Source organism: Cryptomeria japonica, chromosome 3 (assembly GCF_030272615.1).
Source record: "Cryptomeria japonica chromosome 3, Sugi_1.0, whole genome shotgun sequence".
Classification (NCBI taxonomy): Eukaryota; Viridiplantae; Streptophyta; class Pinopsida; order Cupressales; family Cupressaceae; genus Cryptomeria; species Cryptomeria japonica.
Window position 1 is genome coordinate 395,090,301 of NC_081407.1, and position 20,133 is coordinate 395,110,433.

A 20,133-nucleotide genomic window follows, 5' to 3' on the forward strand; every position below is an offset into this window, starting at 1 on the left:
AAATGGCTTTATGATGGTCAGCGCTAATAGAAAATGAATGGATGCAAGCGGAAAAATGCATGAACTAATAGATGGAAGAGCTGGCAGACAGATAGTCCCTGTTTGCCAGGTTTTCACCGTCTGTTTTTATTGCACTTTTTTTGATTTTTGATTTATTTATTATTTTATTTTCACTGTTTTTTGATTTGTCACTGTTTTTGATTTTTCTGCTTTTTCCCTGTTTTTGAATTTTTCTGTTTTTTCACTATTTTTGATTTTTTTGCTTTTTCATTGTTTTTGAATATTTTTCTGCTTTTTTCACTATTTTTTAATTTTTCTGCTTTTTCACTGTTTTTGAATTTTTCTGCTTTTTTCAAACATAAAACTTTTTCAGATGCATGCTATTGATAGGTTTTGTCCTGTGTTGATAGCTGATATGCTCCCAATCCAAATACTGTTGTGACTACAAATGGACCTAACTAACTTTCCTTTCTTTTCTCGATCTGCTTGGTTGCGTGGATTTTCCTTTAATACTAGTTCTCCAACTTGAAAGACTCGTGGTTTAACCTTATGATTATAACTCTGACACATTCTTTGCTGATATACCTTTAAATGATCAAAGGTATTTTGTCTTCGTTCATGGATCAATTCTAACTCTTGTAGTCTAGATACTTGTTGTTCTTCATCCGGGATGAGACCTTTTAGTGATACACGTAGAGAGGGTATCTCTACTTCGATTGTCAATATTACTTCTGATCTGTATACAAGAGAGAAAGGTGTGGCACCTGTTGGTGTGCGGATACTAGTACGATAGGCCCATAGAGCAAAGTTCAGTTGAATATGCCAATCTCTTCTAGAATCATTCATTGTCTTTTTAACGATTTTTAGAATGGTTTTGTTAGATGCTTCTGCCTACCCATTTCCCTGTGGATAATAGAGTGTGGAGAATCTGTGCTGGATTTTGAACTTCTCACATAGCTCTTGTACATCCTGATTTTTGAATGGTCGCCCATTATCAGTGATAATGGTCATGGGTATTCCATAGTGACAGATGATATAATTCAAGATAAATGTAGCAATTTGTTTTCCTGTGATTTTTGTGAGAGGTACAACCTCAATCCATTTTGTAAAATATTCTATAGCTACAAGGATAAATTTGTGACCATTAGATGAAGAAGGATTTATCTTTCCTACCAAATCAAGACCCCATTGACAAAAAGGTCGAGATGTTGCTAAAGCATGAAGTTCTTGTGCTGGTGCATGGATCAAATTCCCATGGATCTAACATTGTTTACATGTTCTAGCTATCTGAAAAGAATTTTGCTCCATAGTCGGCCAATAATAGCCCAAGCGTATGAGTTTTTTTCGAAAGGGTAAGACCACTTGAATGAGTGCCACAAATGTCGTTATGGACTTCATGTAAGGCCTTCTCAGATTCTTCTTGTTCGAGACATCTTAAGAGAGTACCGTCTAGACCTCGTTTAAATAGGGTATCCGCTACAATAGTAAAATGGGAGGATTGGCGAATAAAGTTTCTCTTTTGGTTTTTCGATAAGTCGGGGTGTAGGGTATTGTCTTTCAGGTATGGGTAAGTTTGGCCATAGCGGGAGGAATCATGCCCAACAAGGTGACAAATAGTTTGGAAATTAGGACAATTATGAGCAGGGTAAAACAATTCTTCCACCAGGAATTCATAACGCTGTTGATTTTCTTGTGTCTGAAGGAGAGAAGCAAGTGTAGCCATGGCATCTGTTGCTTTGTTGTCATTTCTTGGAATTTGCTGGAAAGTTATTTTTACAAAGTACTTCTTGATATCATCGACCATCTTTTTATAAGGCATCAATTTTTCATCTTTTATTTGATAGTCATCATTATTTTGATTGATGATGAGCTGAGAGTCTCCAAAGACTTGTAGTTGTGTAATGTTCCATTCTATAGCCATTTTGATACCTATAACCAAAGCTTCATATTCGGCTATATTGTTGGTGCATGGAAAGCTTAATTTGCATGCTTTTGGGATTGTACGACCTTGTGGTGTAATGAATAAAATACCTGCTCCTAATTCGTGTTGTGTTCTATTATTGATGTATGCTCCTGGACTAATATTCGGGTGATGTATTGTAAGATATGGATCGAACCTTGGAATGTCTATATATGACCAGGTAAAATTGATTTGCCATCTTTTGGAGGATTCAAAATATTTATGTCTTGCTAGTTTTGATAGAGAGATTGTTGGATATAGATCAATTGTGCCAATGAAAACTGCCTCTGCTGGTTCGATCAAGATAGATGACTTCTCTTGATAAAATTCAGGTAAGGTGTCAAATCTCCCATCTTCCGGCACCTCGAGGAGGTTTTCACCGTTAGATGCGTCCTTTATTTTTACTTTTTCCTTGTCTGATGTTGCCAGTATATGGTTTTCAACATTAAACCTGATATTGTTTTCTTGATTTTCATTTTTGCAACTAGGAGATTTAACATCCACTTGACTGGAAGATGCGTTAGCGGAATCCCTAGTGAAAGTTGTTGCGGGTTTGATTTCATTAAGATATAAGGATATGGCTTGGTCATTCGGTAAGGAATCAATGACAGTATGTCCTTCATTTTCCCAGTCCATAGGTTCAAGAGGGATTAAGGATAAAGGATCCTCAAGTTGGATTATGTCAAAGATATTAGGGGTCATGATAGAGATGCCATTGCTTGCAATAGGTATTTCCATGTCTAGAATGATACTCTCGTCAGAATGACCTCGCATAAGAAACTCCTGATCGTCCTTGGTTAAGTCCATGTCAACCGAATGTGATTCTGATTCAAGCAGGCTAGTTCCTAACATTTTCTTTGCATACATGTGAACTACATCGACTTCTACATCTTCTTCTCTTTCAATTTCAAGTTGCTCTTGTTTGTTTTTCCATGATAGCAAATATTCTTCGGTCCCTCGGTCTCTTAGTTGCATTTGTTTTTCCATGTTTGACAAAATTGATGCAAATGATTGATCTTTGGATTGTGTGCTTGAAGATGTCGCCTCTCTATTATGTGAAACATTGACCTCTTGAGCTAATTTCAGATTATTACACTGCAATGGATTTGAGTCTGCTGATATTGTGATTTCCTGTCTATTGTATGGAAATTTTAAGCACTGATGACATGTTGATGTAATAGCTTGTATGTCCTGAATCCATGGTCCTCCCAAGAGTATATTGTATGGTAGGTCCAAGTCTAGAACTTGGCATGCTGTGTCTTTTTGCAAAGGTCCCACGGGTAACACCACAATTCTTTAGAGTAATGTTCTTCTTCAACATAGACTTTGATTTTTATCCTTTTTTTCGAGGATCAATTGCATTTTCTGAATATCCCAGAGCACGAACAAGGCTCAAAGAGCAAATGTTCAAGCCAACTCCCCCATCTACCACGACACGTTTAAAAAGTGTTCTATGAATGAGGACTTCTATTTGCAAGAGAGCGTTATGGGGATGCTGCAATGAATTAATGCTTGGATATGAAGGAGATGAACTTTGAATAGGATCATCTGAAATAGGTTTGATGGTAATTATGGATATCCCTTAGGGAAATTCATTTTTGGATATATTCTTTGGTGATGATGCTACGGAGGATTCTTGCAAGCTTTCAGAAGATGTAGGAATAGATGCCTCTGGAGAGTCAATTTGCTTATGGAGGAATGAGCCATTGCTAGACATAGGTGTGTGATTGTGATCTTCTTTAGCCAAATCCTTTAGGGATCTCTTTAAGAGGTGCTTAAAAGAGCCACCTTTCTTTTGAGATGTATTTGAATCCTTATGAGGTTTTAACATAGTTGGATTTTGATTTTGGACTTGTTTGATTTCTCTGATATGTTGGCTTGTTACTTGTATTTTGCTTTGGTATGCCATGTTGATATGATTTTCAGCTATTTCAAATGTTCTTGTTTTCGTTTCAAGGGTTCGATTGTCCAAATGTTGTTTTGATAAGTGATCAACTGTCAAGGTAAATATGCTAGAATGATAGGACATGAAAAGATGATTCAAGTGTTTAAAAGTTTGCAAGTTTTTAGATCTTTAGTTTAGGAGTGCAATGATGATGATTTGATAAAACCAAGTCCAGTAGGAATGATATATCCTACGATGTGGGACAAGATTGTCCTGACCAAACGTTTCAGTTTCGTGATAGAGGATAATAGATCCCGATGAGAAACTATGTTTGAGTGATCAGTTTACCAGAGAAGGTGATAATGCACTTTAAGATGTTTAGATTTTGAACTTGTTGAGGGTGAGCACTTGAAAATCTCGAGGTGTATATGTTCTAAAGTCTAATTTTGACGGATGATAATTTGACCAAGCAAACCAAGAAGACAATTTAAGCATCGAATGACAGATAACATATGTTTATGAATACTAAAAATTGATCGAGCAAAATGACAGACCTGAAAAAGTCATGCAAGACACAGCTCTAGACTAGCAAAAAATAGAGACTCGTAAAACACAATACACAACCCCAAACGACAAAAGATACAAGACCAAACGACAAATCAAAATTTTCCTTTGAAAAAGCAGAGACTCATACGACAAAACTTTATGAACCATACAACAAAACAAATTCCTCGTATGAACAAATCACTTGAATTGTACAACTGAGAACTTAACTCGTACGGCATATAATAGGACAAAGATAAAAAAAAGTTTGTTTTGCCGAATTTTGATTAGTGAATTTTGATATTTTGCTTGTTTACCAGTTTTAGATGTCCGAATTTTTTTTCAACGTAGGGATGAATACACAACAAACACATGATATGATAAGTGACTCCAAGCATGCTAAACCCCAAGGAAATTGGCTAAGAATGAAAACCTTTGCTTGTTGACTTAGGTACACACCCAATAGCTAATCAGAATACGGCCGCTGAGCATCACGCAATGGATTCTCAACGTCGTATTATCCAACTCCAAACGCTAATGGGGGCACGATATGGAAAGTGTCTTGGGAGAGTTACTATCTCTTTTGCACAAAGATTATCACCCTTTTAGAGGTGAATAGGGTAGCTTCTATTTTAACCGGAACTAGTAAGGGACCAGTTCGGCGCGTCGGGGTATAAACTCAATTAAGAGGTCTCCCAGCCTTGAAAACCAAGGTTTGATATACTCGAAGGTACGAAGGAGAGCTATTCCCAAGCATTGCCATTGACTTGATTTTCATCAAATTATATTTATTTTATAGTGGGTTGGATTACTTAATGTTAGCCGTTCCCACTCAAGTCGTTCCCCTCACACCGACCGTAATGGCTTTAAGAGTTTTTAGCTCCTCGAGAGGGTAGGCTTGCTAAAGATATGCACTAATGAAAGCAAAAGATGAGTTTAGCTTTCTGATCACCTAAGAAAGGTGAGAGCATGCTCGCCTATCATCAAAAACACAAAATACATGATTGTTCATTTTTAGCCAAAAATCAAGTGTGCCTAAAAAAACATTAAGGAATACACAAAGTTTTGTTGAATTCTTTTAGGCAACCTGCAAAATAGATCCATCAGTAGTCATTGATTTGTTTTGAATTTGGTCTTTGACAAGCATATCTTTGACAATCGTTCTGCAAAAAAGAGTTAGGACAGGCGTGAATCAAGATTACAAATGCGTTAAATTTGTATTTGTGAGAACTAGATAGGATATTAGAAAGATATATGTGAGGCTCCAACCCCACAGTGGGCGCCAAAATGTTGTGCTTGTGAAGTGTACTTGTTATAACTGCAACTGCAACACAAAACACTCAATAAATCATTACAATAAATGGTTAGAAAATTAATCAATGAAAGATAAAACCATAGCTAATCGATCTATTTCCTCCTAGTAAATGCTAGTATGAATTTTGCTCTCAGATCAGGTTATGCAAATTCCAGTGACTTGACAACACTTAGATGGAGAATTTAAATGATGAAGATACATAAGCTAACAATGATAGCATGATTAAGCTACATGATTCTATGATATTGCTATGAAATAAGCTAAGATTTAAGCTAAAATTGAACATGATAACATTGCTAAAATGATAAACTAGAAGCTAAATGCCTATAGTAACAATGCATGAATGCAAATGAGATGGGATGATTATTGCTCCAAAATGGGGTCTATTTATAGGATTTCCAAGGCTAGGGGTGAGGTGGCAGTAATCAACGGTCAAGATTAAGTCTGAAGATATCAATGGTGAAATTGGAGGAGGTTGGCAAAGAGGTTGGATTAAAGGGAACATCTGTCATCTCTATGGTGACAAGTGTTAAGAGGCTTCTAGAAGAGGTTGGATGAAAGGGAACACTTAGTGACAAGTGTCACAAAGATTCTAGAAGAGGTTAGATGAAAGGGAACACTTAGTGACAAGTGTCACAAAGCTTTGCTCATGAGAGGGTAAAGTGTTCAAGGAAAGGGGACATGTGGGTAAATGGAATGGGTTAGGTTTAGGAATGGTTAGGTTAGGTGGTTAAAAGTTAGGAGAATTTGAATTTAAAAATTAAAATAATAGTAAAAAGGCTAATTAATTTCAACAACTCATGAATTTGATTTGTTTTAATTAATTAAATGATTTTAGAAGAAATGAATTTGATGGGGGGAATTAATTAATCAAAGGGGATTATTGAAATGAACCTATTAAATAAATCCTTAGATTTATTAATAAGTAGAGGAAAGGGGGTATTTAATCAAATTGTTGATGAATTTAATTAAACTGGGGAGGGAGATTAATTAAATAATTGCTTATTCAATTAATTATCTTCAGACCATTTTTAGGTGTATACACAAATCACTCTCAATTTCTACAACTATTGGACAAGACCCTTCCTTATAACCAAAGTTTTATGTCCACAACATCAAATATGATGTCACTTCAATGTGCTTTTGTTGAGGTGTCCAAAAATATCTCAAAAAGGAGGTAGACAAATAGTTGTACATTAAATTAGAATAGTTGCATGATAATTCATTTTTTTATGGTATGGAGATGTGTCATCATATGATTTGCTATTTTTTAAATCTAAAGAATAATTTCTTTCACTTGTGAGTACTCTTGATCAACATCCATAGCTTTAAAATCACAACAACTACTAGTATATTATTAATAAAAATATTAGACATTAAATCAATAAATATCATGCTTAACTATTCCATCCTCTATGAATCGTGCCAGTGGTAAGGTATGTACACCTTCATTTGCAACATAGTCACGTGCCTTCCATATGGAGTATCCATGCAAGGCAATGACATATATTGTAAGCCATCTATACACCAACATAGTTAGGTAAGTTTTATATGAAGTATCCATGCAAGGCAGTGCCATATATTGTAAGCCATCTATAGACCAACATAGTTAGATGCCTTCTACATAGAGTACGTACCATATATTGTAAGCCATCTATAGACTGATATAGTTAAGTGATGGGCGTATTAGGTGCCTTCTACATGAAGTATGTGCCATATATTGTAAGCCATCTATAGTCCCAAAAATAGATCGTTTCATATGTAAGCTATGAAAAGATCCATTTCCATTTCTCCTTTATTATAAACTTTATAATTTTCTTCCAATAAAATAAAAAATTCATAAATTATTTTTTAACATTTGCTGCAATAAATATTAGACTTCCAACCAATGATATACGTAATATAATTTTAATTTTTAATTAATATTCTATTATTTACCTCTTTATCGAAACCCTCACACGAACAAAATAGCGCTTTGACTGTTTGCATCTAGATACAGCAAAGGTGAAAAAAATCCTATTGTGGTAAGCCAGATTTGATCCAATTATTTCAGGATCAAGTTTATTCCTTGTTGAGTTTGAATTTATGGTGGCTCTGTAACTTCGATGGATCTGCTGGGAGACGATGGCGTCGGTTACGAGCTTGCGAAGAAGTTAGAGAGCAACGGGGGCTGGCGAGCATGGCTGGGAGACTCTCATTACATGCAAATGGCGCCGTACTTAAATAGTTTTTCGGCATGGAAAAATTTCATGTCTAATGTAGACAAAGAGGGAAATAAATCAAATGCCCAAATCCATTTGCAGCTCAGGGTTAGAGCTCTCCTCTTCGACAAGGCTGCTGCTTCCCTTTACTTACGATCCTCTTCCTCTGCATCTCTTGCCTCTCTGCACCCTTCATGTAAGTTATTTCATTCTCAATTGCATTGTATTTTTTAATTTTTCTCTCTAGTAAATTCTTCTTGTAGGTTACCTTAAGCTTAGATGTCATCACTGAAGGCTATGTCTTGGGTCAAAATCTCCGGTGACTTACATCTGTCATAAATCACCTCCAATGGGAACTCCTTTAAAATTATGTAACTGCTACTTGAACTCATCCCAGTCGACTCGATCCCTTCAAATCTTTGATGTTTTGGTTTTTCTTTGCAAATTTATTGTGATAAGAGGAACCCAAAATCACTGCAATCTATAGTAGAAAAAAATAATTGATTTATTGATAAAAACTACCAAAGAATAAAGTAAGAACCGATCATTAATAGCCAACTTTGCAGTTTATAATCTCGACTATTATATGTGTTCTTAGATGACTATTACTTGTTTAGTTAGAGATAAACCGATCATTAATAGCCAACTTTGTAGTTTATAATCTCCACTATTACAATCGTTCTTAGATGACTATTACTTGTTTAGTTATTTATCTCTTTTCTTTGGTTCCTTGTGTGCCCTTCAACACGGGCTCCATTCTGTCAACTCTATCCCTGAACTTTTATTTAGATATTTAAGTTTGTAATCGTACTGACTATTTTCTCCTCATTTTGATGGTGGATCACTGAGTCTGATCCAAAATGTTGATACAAAAAACAAATGCAATTGAATCCAAAAACTAGAAACATCTTCATGGACTATGAAAGACTTATGCCTACTAAAAGGTAACAAAATTACAAAGCATACAACCCTAGAGATAGGGAGTACAAAAGGATGAAACAGATCAACAAAATATTTGCTCACCAAAAGGGCTTCTAAATGTGAGCATATGATGCAGTTCTGGTAAGGGAATAGACCATGCAGCCCTTTGAGTTACATAACTGTTAATTTTAGTACTTTCAGATTGCATAAAACTCAGAAAATTAGATTTAGATTAATTAAGGCATAATAAAGGAAATGAAATGCTAAAGACAATGCACAGTTACCCTGGGAAAACCTCCTAGGAGGAAAAACCCTGCCAAAGGATCCTCAGATCTGATTTATGATTTATAATTCAACAGGAAATTACACACTTATCTGGTTTTACAGCCACCATGAGGGAGGAATAATTAGGTTACAGTCCTCCTTATCTGATTACAGCCCTTTAATGGAGTCTTCAATGTTGTATGATGATCTGCTGTCTCTAAGGGAGTTCGCTGCCTTCAATGTAAGGTCTGCTGCTGTTTGATCAAGTTTGCACCCTCCTATTTGGGTCTGCTACAACATGTGAGGTTCGCTGTTTGCTGGTTGAAGTCTAATGCAATCCTTATGAAGTTCGCTGCCACTATATGGAAGTTTGCTGCCTACTAGGGAAGACTTTGATCTTGCTTGAAGTTCGCTGCCACTATGTGGAAGTTCGCTGCATAGGTATAAATTTCGCTCTTCACCAAAGATTGTTTTATCAACATAAAACTTGATTGTTCTAAATGAGAGGAAAGTGTTGCATTTATAGGTGACATATAGATCCCTAAACATGTCGGCCTCCTTTATACTTTAAACATTTTATTGCTTTTCTTTTAATTTACCTTGATGGGGTCGGCCTTATCAAGGAGGCGTGTTTATTTGAGTGTGTGTGGCGAGCAAACCTCAAGTGCCGTGTGGTGATGGGCCTAGCCCTATATGAAGGGGGCGGATTCCAATGTTGCCTAAGGCAATAGGAATCCGCTGGCCCTAATTACAACCAACACTCCCTCTTAATTAGGGAATAGAATCATAATCATAATCTTCCAGCTTGCACACAAGCATAGACTAGATCCACCTTGCATTACTCACAGAGGGTGGAGAGGATCCTTTGCTTACCATCTTACATTGCCCGCAGAGGATGGTCATAGGTTACAATACCATCTTACATTGCCCGCAAAGGATGGTTTAAGTTTATACTTCTCCCTGAGAAGTTTACAATACCACCTTACATTGCTCGCAGAGGGTGGTTAACATTTACAATACCATTTTACATTGCCCGCAGAGGATGGTTAATAATCACACTTCTCCCTGAGAAGTTTACAATACCACCTTACATTGCCCGCAGAGGGTGGTTAACATTTACAACACCATCTTACATTGCCCGCAGAGGATGGTTTAAGAATTATGCTTCTCCCTGAGAAGTTTTACATTACCACCTTACATTGCCCACAGAGGGTGGATTTATACAATACAAAGTATCACTGCACTAGAGACTCCCTCTCAATTGGAGATTCATTTTCCACAATACCAAGTCTATCCCTGAAGTACACAAACTTCACTTTTGCTAGAGGCTTGGTAAGAATATCTGCAACCTGCTCATCAGTGTTGACATACTTCAGCTGAATGGCACCTCTTTGCACCATGTCCCGAACATAATGAAAATGAGTTTCCACATGTTTTGACTTGTCATGAAACACTGGATTGTTAGACATTTTAATACAACTCTGGTTATCACAGTGAATGACTGTAGGATCCCATGGCTGACCAAACAGGCCAGCAAGAAGCTTACGAAGCCATACTGCTTCTCTGGAAGCTACACTTGCAACAATATACTCAGCTTCAGCAGTGCTCAATGCCACTGAGGATTGTTTTCTGCAAGCCCAAGAGATCACTGTAGAGCCCAAGCTAAAGCAAATACCAGAGGTACTTTTCCTGTCTTTGACGCTTCCAGCCCAGTCTGCATCAGAATAACCTTCCAAGGTTATTGGAGTGTTAAGTGGATACTTCAGCCCAAAACCAATAGTGCCTTGCAAATATCTTAGGATATGCTTGGCAGCAACTAGGTGAACATGCTTGGGTAGGCACATGAACTGGCTGAGAGCATTCACAGCAAAACATATGTCTGGTCTAGTATTGACTAGATACATCAGAGATCCAATCAACTGTCGGTACTCGGATGGATCTGCAAAATCAGAGTTAGCTGCAGAAATACTCAACTTCTTTAAGTTAGATTCCATAGGAGTAGACATTGGCTTACAATCCATCATCCTAAATCTTTTCAGAATGTCAATAGTATACTTTCCTTGACTTAGAAAGATTTCGTTAGATCTTTGCCATACTTCTAAACCTAGAAAATAATGCATTAGACCTAAATCTTTCATTTCAAATTCAGAAGCTAGATCTTTCTTGCATCCAATAATAAGTTCATTTTTACCAGTAAGAAATAAGTCATCCACATAAAGAACTAAAATCAACATTTCATCATTTGCAATTTTAAGATAAATGTTAGGGTCAGCATCATTTTTACGAAAGCCTAGACTTAACAAATATTTATCAATTCTTTCATACCAAGCACGAGGGGCTTGTTTAAGACCATAAAGAGCTTTCTTTAACCTGCACACGTGAGTTAATCTATCCTGGATCTCATATCCCTTAGGTTGCTCAATATAGACTTCTTCCTCAATGACACCATTGAGAAAAACAGTCTTAACATCCATCTGATGTAGTTTCCAACCCTTAGCAGCAGCAATAGCAATGATCGTTCTAATGGAGGTATATCTAGCAACAGGGGCAAATGTTTCTTCATAATCTATGCCTTCCTTTTGGGAAAAACCACGTGCTACAAATCTAGCCTTATATTTTTCAATACTACCATCAGCATTATGTTTAATTTTAAACAACCATTTAGAGGAAACAACGGATTTACCTTTGGGTCGAGGCACAAGGTCCCATACATCATTCTTGATGATTGATTGATATTCTTCATCCATAGCAAGCTTCCAGGCATGATGAGTTAGGGCTTCTTCAACATTGCAAGGTTCAGATTCAATGAGATTACACATTAAGGAAACATAGTTGGAAAATACCTGAGGTCTCTTAGATTCACGAAAGGTGCCACTTGGAGCAACAAATCTTTCTGCTTCTTGAATGGTGTTTCTTACCCAAAGTGGCCTCTTTTTGGAGACGATAATGTCACTAGGAATGTCAGTGGGATTCATGGGCTCAGGAGGATCATCATGATCCTCTTGGGATGGAGGTTCAACTTGCTCCCTTCGAATCTCAGGGTTAGTATCAACATTCGTATTTTGATTAACATTAGATTCATCAATAACACAAGAGCCTTTCGATTTCTTAAAAGCAATGTCTTCTTCAAATGTAACATCCCTACTTACCTTAATGTACCTTTGACCTGGGATGTAGATCCTGAATGCCTTGGAGGATTCACTGTATCGGACAAGCATGCCTTTCTTTCCGGAGGGTTCCAACTTTGATCGCTTTTCTTTAGGTATATGAACATAGACGGGACTTCCAAAGATTTTGAGATGACTGATGTCTGGTTTGGAACCTGTGAAAGCTTCTTCTGGGGTCATGTTCTTTAGAGCACGATGAGGACATCTATTCTGTATACATACTGCAGTTCTAGAAGCCTCAGCCCATAGAAAAGTCTGAAAGTCTTGATCGTGGATCATAGCCTTTGCAGCCTCCACAATGGTCCTATTCTTTCTTTCAGCGACACCATTTTGTTGAGGATTGTATGGAACACAAAACTCCCTCTTAATTCCTGATTCAACGCAAAAATCATGAAAGCTTCCAGAGGTGTACTCACCTCCATTGTCAGATCTTAAACATTTAATTCTTTTACCAGAGGAGTTTTCAGATAATGCTTTAAATTCTTTAAATTTACTTAACACTTCATCAGATTCTTTAGTTTTCAAAAAGTAGATCCAAGTTTTCCTAGAGAAGTCATCTATGAAGATTATGTAATAAAGAAATCCACTAGGAGATGCCATAGACATAGGACCACATAAATCAGAGTGAACAAGTTCAAGTTTGTCTTTAGCTCTATTTTCGCTTTTGTGAAATGGACTTTTAACATTCTTACCAATAGCACAACCTTTACAAATGTTATCATGAACTTGACTGAGTTTAGGCATACCTTTGACTAACCTTTCAAGTGATGGAAGAGCTTGGTAATGTAGATGTCCAAGTCTTCTATGCCATAGTTCACAGGATTCCGGGACCTCATTAATGAGGGCTTGAATAGGGTTAGTAGAGAGCTTATAAAGACTATCATATCTATGACCAATTATACGAGCAGATTTGAAACTAGCTTTCTTAGACCAAGCAAGAACTTTTCCTTCAGAAAATGCAATTTGATAACCTTTATCTTCTAGGGGAGAAATGGAAATTAGATTTCTTTTAATTCCAGGAACAAACAGTATATCACTGAGATGTAATGAAATACCAGAATCTAAATTTAGAGAAGTAGAACCAGAACCTCTTACCGAATAACGAGTGTCATCAACAATTACCACGTGAAGACTGGTATCCTTTTCTACAAGACCTGAAAGGTGGTCACAGTAACCTGTGATGTGTCTGGAGGCACCACTGTCAATCAACCATGTATTGCTATCTGAGGGAATACTGCTAGATAGGGCAGATATGAATAGGAAGTCATCATTGTGTTCTGAAACTTCATTTAGATTAGCTTCACTTTGGTTAGGGTTAAACTGGCATTCCTTAGCATAGTGACCGAATTTGTCACATCTAAAGCATCGCACACGCGAAGTATCTCTTGGTTTCTTCCAAGGGTGTTGGGAACTAAAAGGTCTTGATTCCCTATTTCTTTTAGGATAAAGTTGCTTCCAATTACCCTTTTTCTTGCATTGGGCAGCAAGCATGTGATGCTCATCTACATGAGGGCTCTTGGATTGACCTCTTGTGAAGAGGCGAGACTCTTCTTGGATGCAATCATTCTTAAGACGATCAAGGGAAGGTAGCTCAGACCGGCCACTTATGGTTTGGATAAATGATTCCCAAGAGAAGGGTAGGGCATTAAGGGCAATCATGACAAGGTCTTTGTCTTCCATGTTATGACCAATTAATCCTAGCTGATTCTTAAGTTCAGAAATTCTCATGAAGTAGGAAATAACAAAATCTTCTTTAGCCATTTTGATATTAAGTAGTTGTTGTCTTAACGTAATTGCCCTACTAAGATTGTTAACTTCATATGTACCTTGAAGATGGCTGAACATTTCCCTTGTAGTGGTGAATGAGGCAATAGAGGTGACGAGGTGATCTTTGACTGAATCAATGAGGATCTTCCTGGCCTTGATAGCATCCCTTTTGAATTGTTTTAACTCGGCAGCATCCGATGGCACAATTAGCTCTTTTTCTTCTATGAATTGGAGGAGGTCTTCTTCCTCGAGAGCCAACTTGATTCGAACTTTCCATGCAGTAAAATTTAGATTCCCATCAAGCCTATCTTCAACTTTCAGCCCCATTGACCTGATTTGCAAAAACTACAGCAAACTGAAAATAAAAGTGAACTGAATTTTAAATCTGAAGATTAATCTCACCAATTAGCTCTGATACCATGTTAATTTTAGTACTTTCAGATTGCATAAAACTCAGAAAAGTAGATTTAGATTAATTAAGGCATAATAAAGGAAATGAAATGCTAAAGACAATGCATAGTTACCCTGGGAAAACCTCCTAGGAGGAAAAACCCAGCCAAAGGATCCTCAGATCTGATTTATGATTTAGAATTCAACAGGAAATTACACACTTATCTGGTTTTACAGCCACCATGAGGGAGGAATAATTAGGTTACAGTCCTCCTTATCTGATTACAGCCCTTTAATGGAGTCTTCAATGTTGTATGATGATCTGCTATCTCTAAGGGAGTTTGCTGCCTTCAATGTAAGGTCTGCTGCTGTTTGATCAAGTTCGCACCCTCCTATTTGGGTCTGCTACAACATGTGAGGTTCGCTGTTTGCTGGTTGAAGTCTAATGCAATCCTTATGAAGTTCGCTGCCACTATATGGAAGTTCGCTGCCTACTATGGAAGACTTTGATCTTGCTTGAAGTTCGCTGCCACTATGTGGAAGTTCGCTGCATAGGTATAAATTTCGCTCTTCACCAAAGATTGTTTTATCAATATAAAACTTGATTGTTCTAAATGAGAGGAAAGTGTTGCATTTATAGGTGACATATAGATCCCTAAACATGTCGGCCTCCTTTATACTTTAAACATTTTATTGCTTTCCTTTTAATTTACCTTGATGGGGTCGGCCCTATCAAGGAGGCGTGTTTATTTGAGTGTGTGTGGCGAGCAAACCTTAAGTGCCATGTGGTGATGGGCCTAGCCCTATATGAAGGGGGCGGATTCCAATGTTGCCTAAGGCAATAGGAATCCGCTGGCCCTAATTACAACCAACATAACAAATATAATTCAAATAAGAAAAAATGCACAAATAGGCATGAAACATCATGTTTTATTTCAGTCTTCAAATGATAGATAATGATCCCAAACGAGGCATCAATAAAAAAAGACAGGTCACTGCAACTCAAATCTTCTCTCAGGCAAAAGCTCAATTTATTCTCACCTTGCTGCCAACCTCCCAAGTTTCACTGACAAGATCATCCACCAACCTCTGCAGCAGTCACGATCAAATATTTCCGTCTCCATAGATAAAGGTACAAGAAATAGTTATGGAAGTTGAATGGTTTGTATCTCTTCCCTTACACTATTTTAACCATATGTAATGTCCCCTTCCTAATTTGCCCTAGAATCACAATTGCAACAAATTAGGGTTAGGGTTACATCTTACCAAGTAAATATTTTTATAAATAATGTGATCCTGGATTTGAATCCTGCAATCATAACATAAGCAACATAAGGGTTAGACAAGATCACATCATATTCATATACTATCAATAATATTATACAAGCATATTAGGGTTTGGAGGAAGAGACATGATGGGTCTGCCTGAAGCCATTTCTACACTAAGCCCAAGAGTGGATGTTTGCCAGAGTTCTCTTGCTTGCTTAGCGGCTTGTACCTACTTTCCTCAACCATGTCTCGTCTTCCTACAAATAGTTGCCATCTTGTGGAGTTGGGGGGAGGTTGCAAGGGGGGTCACTTTACTCTGTATGTGCCTTCTTTGTCCTGGGCCACAATTGTCCCTCTAGGACGGCCTACTTATGAGCCCGCTCGCTACCCTCCTCTTTCACCTCAAGCCCTCTCTCGCAAGGTGGATTTCTGACTGTATGTATACCTATTCTCATCTTCCTGAAGATACATGCCCTCTCGCAAGATTTGGGGGAGGTCGTAAGTGAGTTCCTTGACTTTGTAAGTGCCCTCTTGTCCTAGGGGTCACTAAGGTCATCCTAGGATGGCCTACTTACGAGCCTGCTTGTCACCTATCTCTTACTCCTCAGGCCTTCTCCCACAAGAGGGATTTCAGACAAGTATATCTATCCTATATTCTTTCATAGGAATATATACTTAAACATTACTGATTAAACAAAGCAACATATATAGCAGATATATATGTAATTAATTGACAAATATATATAAACATTATTTATACCCAAGAATATAGGAAGATAATGATAATCTGATGGAGTTAGAGGACTGTTGCAATCTAGTTCAGTCTGAAGTCTCTTCCTTCGAAGGGCTGTTTATCAATCTGCTGTTTTGCAACCTTGCTCTGGTTTGATCTGATGCTACTGTCTGATTTGATATTGCTGCTGCTGTAAAATTATTATTTATTGATGCTTCCATGATTGTAATTTGTGTGATATTCGATGATATACTCAGAATCAGATCTGCACAAATGACTCTGATGTCTGCCCTTATTGCCTTATTTCCTTATTTAATATTGAATGCTTATTCTATTCATATTCCAGTCAGGTCTGAGTCTGATTTATGGATTTAATGTTTATTCTTCTTATTTTCCATTTTTTTCCTGAATCCCTATCCTTCTTCCTCTCTTCATTCCATATCCTTTTATATTATCCCATTTTATTGAGGAGACACATCTCTAGGAAAAAAGACACTCATTTAAAAGGTCATGCACTTATTTTATTTAAATCAGATCTGCACTTCTCATTCCCTTCCATATTCCCCTCTCAAATGAGGTTCTCTTTTTCCTTTTATATCCCATGTTTGAGGAAGTCACAACTTTCCATTTCATGTTTTCTGACCATTCATTAACTTAATTAAATTTTAATTATATTTAATTATATTCATTTATGTTTTAATTTTTTATTCTTTTGTATTTTAATTTTATTATTATTATTTATTATTAAATGCTATTTCAAAGTGGCGACATTACACCATAGTGATTTGCTTTGAGATGATGTGCCACATTTCTTCCTTGCAATGTGTTATGGGACTTTTTCCCGTGAAAGAATTTGTAATAAAGGAATATATAAATTTCAAAGTAATGAAGAAACAGTAAATTATAATGAAAGGGTGTGACTTTTGTAACCACCTGTGGGGTATTATTAAAAACCCGTAAATTAATAGAGAATGGGGGAGGAGGCACAGGAGAAGAATACATAGAAGGATAAATTGAAAGGAGCACAAGAGAGGGGATAGTTAAGGTCTGGTGGTTGGGCATTGGGCATTGGAGAAGGGGCATACAATGTGTGTCCAACTCGGGGTACAACGTACACTTGGGAGTGTCTTGGCCAGGGCTGTGTTTATTTCATGCCATGAAGGCATGTGGGGTTCTTTGTAAGAACCATGCCCTCCTAGAGTGCTTCCTTGCCTGAAAACCCTAGGCCTGTAATTAATCCTTTGCGTGCCAGAAAGCAGCCTCTCCTTGATTTACAGATATGTATTTATCAATTTTGTTTATAGTCATTGCCCTAATGTTTCACTGTTGCATATTATTATTATTAATGTTTTACTATTTGATTATTGATGTACATTAATGTTTATAAAAGTTCCTTCTTGAATATATTTTCTGCATAAATATATTGTTATGTTTTTAATGTAATTTGTGAGTAACTTATCTATTATTACATTAAGTAAATTACTTTATCTAAATGTATTAAATATTGCACAAAAACCTTATAATAAATGATTAATAAATTACCTTATTTTAAAACTATTTGCTTTGGGTGAAAATGTGAATTACACAATGTGTGTGAGTGCGAATGATTATGGAAAATGTTGCTGACCATTGAGTGACCCATTGCACCATCACGGAGAGCTGCTCCATTGCACAAGACTTTTGTTTGTTTAGGTGACCTTCATTCAATACATTTGGGCCCAGCACACAAGCTTTTAATTTCTGTGCTAAGATCTGCTTCACACAAAGCTTTATTGAGACATCACTACACCATTGTGTGCACAAGGCTTGTGCAGGCCACTTCTTCACTTAGTCTGTTTTTGGTTTATGAGGATTGCTCATGTGCTTGCATGCTTCTGCATTGCCATTATTGTTACCTGAATAATTTTTGCATTGATTGTTGAATTCAACTTGGATTGCTTCCTAGTAGCTGTGTTCTCCAAAGTTTCTTTGGATTTGATTTCAACATTCTTCATTCCTTTGACTTTTTGGTTGATGACTAAAGAAGCAATTGTCAGAGAGAACTATAAGTCTTGCCAAGACATAAGTTTGAAGCATTTTAGATGGCTTAATCTCTTGCCTTATCTCAATGGACTTGTTCCCAAATCAGGTACTTTGCATTGATGGATTTGTAGTAAGACAAGATTGATCATATGTTAGGTTTGATTCTAATTTCTGTCGGCATCGACACCATGATGGCCATCACTCATATTGATTTTCCTCATGACCCTTAGATTAGAATATGGAAGATGTTCGAAGACTCGAATGAATCTCCATTCCTAGAAGCTCTTGCTATGGATTGCCTTGGTTTACTATATGTTTTTCAATTGTATGACCATGATATTGGTATTGTGCTTGCTGAATGGGAAGAGCTTAACAATTGTGATGACATACAGACTTCTCTTGATGTTCCTCCTATGGAGACATCATTGATTCTTTGGCATTTTTGACTAATACAAATTTTGAGGGTTCATCTTCATTATCCATGAGTCAATATCTTGAGGTTGAGGACTCTTATATTCCATCATTGGTAGATACATCTAGTGTTCATACTCAGATGACTTCTATGGACAAATCGTTCATGGATGAGCAATGTAGTCATATGACTTGAATGAGATCTTGCTTCCATCAAGTCTAGTGTTGTTTCATCCATGACTTTAAATGGTCGAGTCTAACAAGACATTCATAATCTTCTAGAGACAACTCCTTGGGATTACTGCTTGGCATATTTTTTAGGTTTGTTTTGAGAATCTCTTCTTTCATTTTTGGAGGACAATATTTAGGACTTTCATATCCTTTTTGATGATACTTACACAACAATTGTTCTCTCTTTGTCTTTGGTTTTTGTTCTTCATTTGTTTCCATATGGTTTTGAATTATCACTTTCTTCAATTAGGCTAGGAGACTATACATTAAAAGAGGGGGGGGGGGGTGGGGGTGTGCATGGTCTCTCTTCTTCTCTTTATTTTTCTTAAGGGCGTGAGATTTTCATTGCACGGGGCTTTATACTTCTCAATTCTTTTGGGGGTGCGCAAAGCTGGGGATCGGGCTCACCTAGATCTTCTTTCTTCATCCTCTCTTGGGGTTGAGTTTTTCCCTATGGGGTTTATCCTCTTTTTTTGAGGGGATTATGTTGTATATGGGTACATAACATGGCTACATATATGTCAAGACACATTTATCCATCTTTTCTACTGATCTAAGTTTTACTTATTGGGGGGTGTTGGCGCATTTTTTTTGCATTTAGTTAATTATTTTATTTCATTATATGCACCAAGGACAAGATATGCTTTCTTAGGTAGGTTATGTTAATTTTAGCAATCAGATTTAAACAATAAATAGCAGAGATCAGAATGCAATGAAGAACAAATACAAATCACGCAGATACCCTAGGAAAACCTCCCTCTTGGAGGTGAAAAACCCAGCCACTAATCTCAGATCTTTATTATGTAACACCAATATAATTTTACAATGAGATTCTCTGTTTGACAGCAACCTAATCACAGTGATTAACCTAGGGCAAGCTGAAGTGATGAACTTATCTTAAATACAACTGTTGCTGTCCCAGAAATGAGGTTCGCTGATCTTGGAGTGATGTTGGCAGCCTTCAAGAATGATGCGCTGATCTTCAATGATGACTGCTATCACTAAGAAGTATTCTCTGCCTTCAAGGAAGATGTTCGCTGACCTTAAGAATCAC

General features: G+C 37.0%; 1 protein-coding gene across 1 annotated transcript in view; it reads left to right on the forward strand.

Annotated features, from left to right (window-relative positions):
• The first annotated feature begins 7,659 nt into the window (after positions 1–7,659).
• Positions 7,660–20,133, forward strand: part of LOC131047859 (uncharacterized) — a 113,025-nt gene continuing 100,551 nt past the window's right edge. Inside the window, exon 1 of the mRNA XM_057981645.2 lies at positions 7,660–8,100. Within this exon, the coding sequence (XP_057837628.2) occupies positions 7,809–8,100 (292 nt within the window). The 5' untranslated portion in view covers positions 7,660–7,808. The remainder of the gene's footprint in view (positions 8,101–20,133) is intronic.